A 6,552-nucleotide genomic window follows, 5' to 3' on the forward strand; every position below is an offset into this window, starting at 1 on the left:
TTTCAATAATAAACTCAACTTGACTGAATGTTTTGATAAATACAATCAATTGGATTGGTTTTATGCTTGGATTTAATCGACTTTTTTCTTGTAAAGTCTCTTAAAATTACGTGTTGTGAATTGGTGCAATACAAACAAACTGGTTAACACTAAGAATGGAACAAATACACCTGTGTTTAGGGTATAGTTACATTTTATAGATTTTTCGTAAATTGCATTTTTGCATTTGCTCAGGTTATCTTTGCCTGGTATTAAAACCTGTTCAATCATTTTTAAATCACTAAGGTTTGTGTGTGTTTAATGGTTCTCAGTGGTTCTGTGTTGGCCTTGTGATGGACTTGTTGGGTAAATCTGAAACAGTTGAAATAGTTAGCCTTTTTTATTTATTTTGCAAATACATAAACCTCAGAAACACAAAATCAAACGCCATAACATTTGTTTACAATACTGGAAAATACATTATTAATCCCAGACAACAAATGAAAATAACTTAAAGTATATGTACATTCAGTTATTTTGGTCTATAAAATTCAAAACTTTTGAGCCTAAAATGTTCCAACCATCCCTCCAGTGGTCAAAATTTACTGGATTTTAAATCTTCCTCATGCTTTTCGTCTTTATCTGAGCTGCATGTACCGGCTGTCAGGAATACCGGCATAAAAACAAGGCCATGAACCATCCCAATAAACATGACCAGGAAAAAAATCTTGAAGAAGATCCTGAAGGTGTGAAATTCAGACATGGACAACACCGACACCCCTAAAACTGTGGACAGGGCGCCTTGCATGATGGGGTAACCCAGACTGGACAGAGCGTCCACGGCCTTGTCTTCGGGACGGGGCTTCTCACTGGAGACAAAGGCGTAGGACACGTGAGCGGAGAAGTCCACGGTGAATCCGATGCAGACGGTGAAGACGATCATGGATATGGAGTCCAGACTGATGTCCCAAAGAGCCATGAACCCATTGACCCCAGCAGTGACTGAACCGATCGAACAAGTGACCAACAAGGAGCAGACCGGGTTGGGAATCAGCAGGAGAGAGACGACCAACATCACAGCCGTGATAACCCCGACGTTTTTAATGGTGCTCTTCACCACAACGTCGTACTGGTCAAAGTAGATGAACTCATGGTTGTAGACCAATAAAGACGCTGCCTGGCATCTGCCTACAGTAGATTTGAGGATTTTGAGCATTTCAATTTCCTCGTTGGCTTTGGTAATATTCACAGTTTGGATGAAAAACCGGGACGCATGGATGGCATCTCCGGTCTGGTTCACATCTTGCTTAAAAAATGGATATAAATCAAAAAATGGAGGCAGATTTGAGAGAAAAACATTCTTATCATCAAGGTTTAGATGTTTCTCTTGACCATAAGACAAGTAAGAGTCCAACCAAGATGTGTAGACGTCTCTATCAATGAAGTGGAGCTCTTTAAAGTCTTCTATACATGCCTGAAGTTGAGATCTTTTATCCTTATCCCAGTACGCCAATTTCCCTTTTACAATGACCATGACAGATGGGCCATAATCATAAAAATACTGCCTGTCTTTAATGTTGAATTTCGTAACATGAGAGTCATCAGCTGCCAGATCATAAAGTTCAATTCCCTGCTGCATATGGCAACATCCAAACACGCTTAAAGCTAAATACGCCAGATAAACAAAGACTACCACGCCTTTAACCCACGGTTTCATCAAACAAGGTCCGTAGTAATCCTTAAAGAAATTACTCGCTGGTTGTTTTTTCTCCGCTCCTGTGAACTTATCGTAGCTGCCTCCCACGCAGCAGATGTTGTACATCTCCGTTTGGTTCGCTGACTTCTGTGATGGTACTTTCATGCAGGTTAGCCAGTGCCGGTTGCTAGCCTCTCGCCTGCCGTTTAAAGCCATGAAGGCGCCGAAGAAGGTGATGGTGTAGACGTAGCAGAATATGATGGAGGTGGCGGTGTACAGACAGAAGGACTGCACTGACGGGAAGTCGGACATGACGCCAATGAAGAACTTGGGGACGTCCGTCAAGGCGGTGATGGTGATGGACATCACCGCTTCTTTGTAGGTGTGACCCATCCGCTTCGGTACGGGGTCGTTCACGTGGGTGTGCTGCCAGTCGGACACCATGATGAACATGTTGTTCAGGCCAATTCCTAGGAAAAATAAAAATAACATGCTTGTTTTAGCATCTGCTCAAATGATGTTGAATTAGAAAGATGTTGTTTTGCTTCCTCACCGAGTATTAAAAAAGGAGAGTTGGCCACAGTTATGACAAACGGCACTCCGATGTAAAGCAGCAAGCCGAAAGAGGAGACGACTGCCAGCCCAGAGGTTAAAACGCCGAAAACAGCCACCCACATTTTGTTCCTGACATGGTCCGATCTGCCAGGGAGGTTAAACAATTATTTATTTTATATATTATTTTATTAAACTTGCAATATGTAACTTACATAAAGAGTAAGTGTTTTTACCATGTTGTGAATTTGTTATGAGACAGATAATCTGTGAAAACATTAATCTCCGGTATGAGCTACTACTGCTGTCTGCTGCTCCCGACAACCAATCAAAGCCAGGAGGAGGGTCTTAACGCTGTCAATCAACCTTGGGTACTCACTTGTAGATATGCTAATTGCCAAAAAACAACTTACAGATACAGGAAAACCATGGCCATGCTAAGTAGCCTAGGATTCTCAACAGGCAATGCTAGTTGTAGCATAGCTAGCATGAGCAGTGATTGACAGCACTAATGACTCTGATTGGTTGTTTCTAATTAGCACTGGGAGAAGACAGAGGAGCTCAATTATTATCTGTCTCATAACATAATGACAGCTTCAACAAATATGTAAAAAGAAAATATTTTTTAAAATAAAAGTTACATTTCTAAAAATCTCTGGATATCAAAACATTTCAAGTAAAAAAAAATTATATTACTTTATGTGAAACTTCTGCAAGAATTTACAAATTAAATAATAAAAATAAAAGAAATTATGAATTTTGCAAAAATAAAACTTTTTGTCTTGCGTTTTAATTTTCCCCCTTGCACGTACATACTAACATTAAGTGTTTTTATTAATAGCAACTCATCTTTGAGCCCATTAAGTCAGAAATTATGCAGCGTTTCCTGCGTGTGTCACTCTTTCATCACTCAAACTGATAAATAACAGCTCTCTGTGTCCTGCGTTTGACTCTGCGTGGCAGCCGTTGATCACTCCTTACCTCAGGCAGGATATCACAGACAAGCTTATAGCGCAGGCGTAAGTGATGAGGAATAAAGGGAATCCATCTACGGTGTGGCTGTCGATCTCCTCCTGCTTGGATTTAGAGGTGTAGTAAGAGACCTGCAAAGCAGCACAGCAGAAAGAAAATCATGTTAAGCTTCACCGCAGTGGCAACATGGTTTGGATTGCAAGAGATTTTCAAAAACAAAGAACAATTTATGTGGAAATACACCTCTATGCCTCTTAGCATACGGTAACCGTTCATGTTTTTCTCACAAAAAGCAAGAGCACAGTTTACGAACTGTTAAAATATCTTAAATTTAAACTGTTTTAATATTATCAATTTACATTTAAAGGGTTTATTTTCCATATTCTTCCGTGGACTTTGGCTCCTTTTTACTTGTAATAGCACATTGTCCAGTTTAAACCAAAAGAAATCAGAACAGCAAAGAACTGAAACTAAAACAGAATTTTTTCTTCTGTTTCTAGTTGAATCTATACAAAAAATACAAAAGATATTTCAGTTTAGCACAAAGCATCAACAATTTTGAATTCCAATGACAACGACTCTACTGTCTTGAAGATTGTCAAAAGGTTATTGGGAAATGTGAGGGGGGTCTTTGTGTGCTTTTTTGCACAAAATAATTTTTGATAATGAGATTTTGTTCTGCTCAGTTCTGCTTATTTTGAGCTTCTTTCACAATGAGCATTTTTAGGCCGTCTTGTCACTTTAAGTCCAAATAAGCTGCGGCTGGCCACGACCCCCAACTCAACGTTTACACTCACACATGAAAATGGCTGCATGGATGTGCAATTATACATCTGTACATCTTTGAAAAGCAGAAGCGGAGCCTCCTGCACAACCAACACAAATGCAGAAAGTGGTTTCTGGATGATAAGTCAACACCAAAATGATTGTCTTTTCCAGCAGCCATTGTACAGCGCATACAGAGGCAAAACCTGCTGACCAAATATGCTGGAACTCTGCGGGGGTTGCTAGGTAACAGGATGGGCTGAGTTGGGGTTTCTAGGTAACTCCGCAATGCCTGTTGAATGTGACTTATCAGGAGGTTTTCTCTAACAGCTAATTTTCCAGACACCCAAAAACATTAAGTTATTGCCAAAAAAAGCAGTTGTTTTGTTTTTTTGAGTGTTTGAACTGTTTTTAGAAGCAATTGAGACCCAAATGGAGGTACAAAAATGTATGAAATCCTAATGTTGCATAACAGGTTCCCTTTATGTGATTTGCTAATTGTACAGGTTTGGCAGTTGTGAAATTGAACACATTTCAAATCTTTTAGATTCATATATTTAACTAATGTTTCTAATCCCATTTAAAATAAAGGTGTGGATATGACATTTTTTGACTACACAAATGAAATAAAATGGCAGTGACACATACGTCAATGTTTTTCCTGTCCATCTCGTCCGACAGCAGAGCTTTAAATTCTCTCAGCCATAACTTCGAGGCCTCGGCTGCAGTTTCTTGGCTGTTTAAATAGTAGTAGAGCTTCACAGCTCGAGCCCTCTGGATGGTGCTGTTAGCATCTGTTACCACTCCACCAAGAGCAGAGCCCAGGAAGACTAAACCGGACCGGTGATTGTGTTCTGGGTAGGTGATGCCGGTTTCATTGCCACCGATGAGTTCCAGGATGATGTTTGAGAAGCACTTTCCATTGGCTATGGCACACACCTGGCTGAATCCCAGCCCCTTTCTGTCCACAGAAATGTCCAGGATCTTCTCGTTTAGTCTGACGATGTCCTCAAAGGCGGGGCTTTCCAAAATATTGTTGCTGTTCTTTGAGACAGCAATGAGGGATGCAAAGTTCCCCTTGTCGTACAAGCGGTTCTCAGAAAACATGGAGGTATTGTACGGAAAGTTCTCCCTGACAAAAGCCCTCGTTGCCTTTGAGGGCCCTTTCTTGGGGGTAAACTGGCGCTCAAGATCATTGTCTTCTCTGTCTTTGAGAAAAACAAACCCCCCACTAAGAGACGCTGTGATTAAGACAGGAATGACGAAGAAATAAAGCGGATAGGAGCCAACTGTGGAGCCAAGTTTTTCAAAAAGGTTCGACAGAGGCCGAGAGAGGCAGTCTGTGCGTCTACAGCCCATCTTTACTCCTGGAGGACTGGAACAGGAATGGACAGCGTTCCTTATAAAGACTGGAACAACCTTTCAAGAAAGTCAAAGTCAGGGAAAGTACTGCTGATAATGAGGCTCCTTCCTGTAACACTGATAAGCAGCCACCTTAAAAAGATTTAAAAAGTTGGGCAAGACAAAACCCAAGACAAGTGAAACCAGTTACGACATGTTGTCATTTACTTAGGTCACCTTTTATTACCGTAAATAAGTGACATGTAGAGGAGTGGTCATGTCTTTGTAAATTACTACATAATTGTTGCACCTTTGAGATGTGAAACTGCCTGTTAAAGGTGATAAGTCACTAAAAGGAAGCCATAAAAGAATCCTGAAAATCGTTGCTCAATGGATTTACTGTACTGGCGTTTAAATGTTAACCACTTTTAAAGCTTGCGTAGACAGATTTAACAGTAGGATACTTACTTTTTTTATTTCTTGTCTGGTGCTGCATGACCCAGACTTTCTAGGCGTTATGACATGTGGGACATCTTGGAAATTTGTTTCATAACGATTGTTGACGTCAAGATCCGATGTTCGGGTGAGAATAAAGCTGTTTATGACAGATTTTTTACAGCAGGATTAAAGGCTTCACATGCAGGAGTTTCAGTTATTTCTCCATATTTAGTCCACATCTCCAAAATATCACAATTTTCACCAAGTCACTTTAACTACTATTCTGGTGAGTTTATTTCTATTTTCTATTGGTTTCACAAAAATACATCAATAATTATGATGCATTTTCTTATTTTTTCCATCATGTGAACTCAAACTACATATGAATTACCAACCCCACACAGACAAAACCTGAATTATTTTCTGTAAGTTTTGCCTTTTGTTTATATGCACTGAAGCATTTGTTTACATCCAGTAAATACATTTATAAAGAATAGGGATCTGGTAATATTATAGAGGAAACCTCCTTCACAGAATCAAGTTAGAACCAAATAAAAGGAAACTACAACTTCTAGAACTGTGAAAAGACAGTAATTATATCCCAAAAACCAAATCCTTGTCCACAAAAAATAATATACTTTATACGCATTTAAAGTAGACGATTATAGGTTTATAATGTAGTAATTCTGACTTCTGAGTTGGAAAAATCAACCGAAACAATCCCCTAAGTCAGACTTCCCGCTCAAAAAGCCGGAGAATCTTTAACATACCGACATTGAGATCCAATATGGCCGCTCCTTGCATCAGCA

The 6,552-nt window shown here is 39.7% G+C and overlaps 1 protein-coding gene across 1 annotated transcript; it reads right to left on the minus strand.

Moving 5' to 3' along the window:
- Nucleotides 1–364: 364 nt before the first annotated feature.
- On the minus strand, nucleotides 365–5,356 carry ptchd3a (patched domain containing 3a). Its single transcript, XM_032551798.1, has 4 exons — nucleotides 4,613–5,356; nucleotides 3,209–3,330; nucleotides 2,229–2,374; nucleotides 365–2,145 (listed from the first exon to the last, which is right to left on the minus strand). The coding sequence occupies exons 1-4, from the start codon at nucleotides 5,321–5,323 to the stop codon at nucleotides 575–577; spliced, it is 2,550 nt and encodes an 849-aa protein (XP_032407689.1). The 5' UTR covers nucleotides 5,324–5,356; the 3' UTR covers nucleotides 365–574.
- Between the last annotated feature and the right edge of the window lie 1,196 nt (nucleotides 5,357–6,552).

Source organism: Xiphophorus hellerii, chromosome 21, assembly GCF_003331165.1.
Source record: "Xiphophorus hellerii strain 12219 chromosome 21, Xiphophorus_hellerii-4.1, whole genome shotgun sequence".
NCBI lineage: Eukaryota > Metazoa > Chordata > Actinopteri > Cyprinodontiformes > Poeciliidae > Xiphophorus > Xiphophorus hellerii.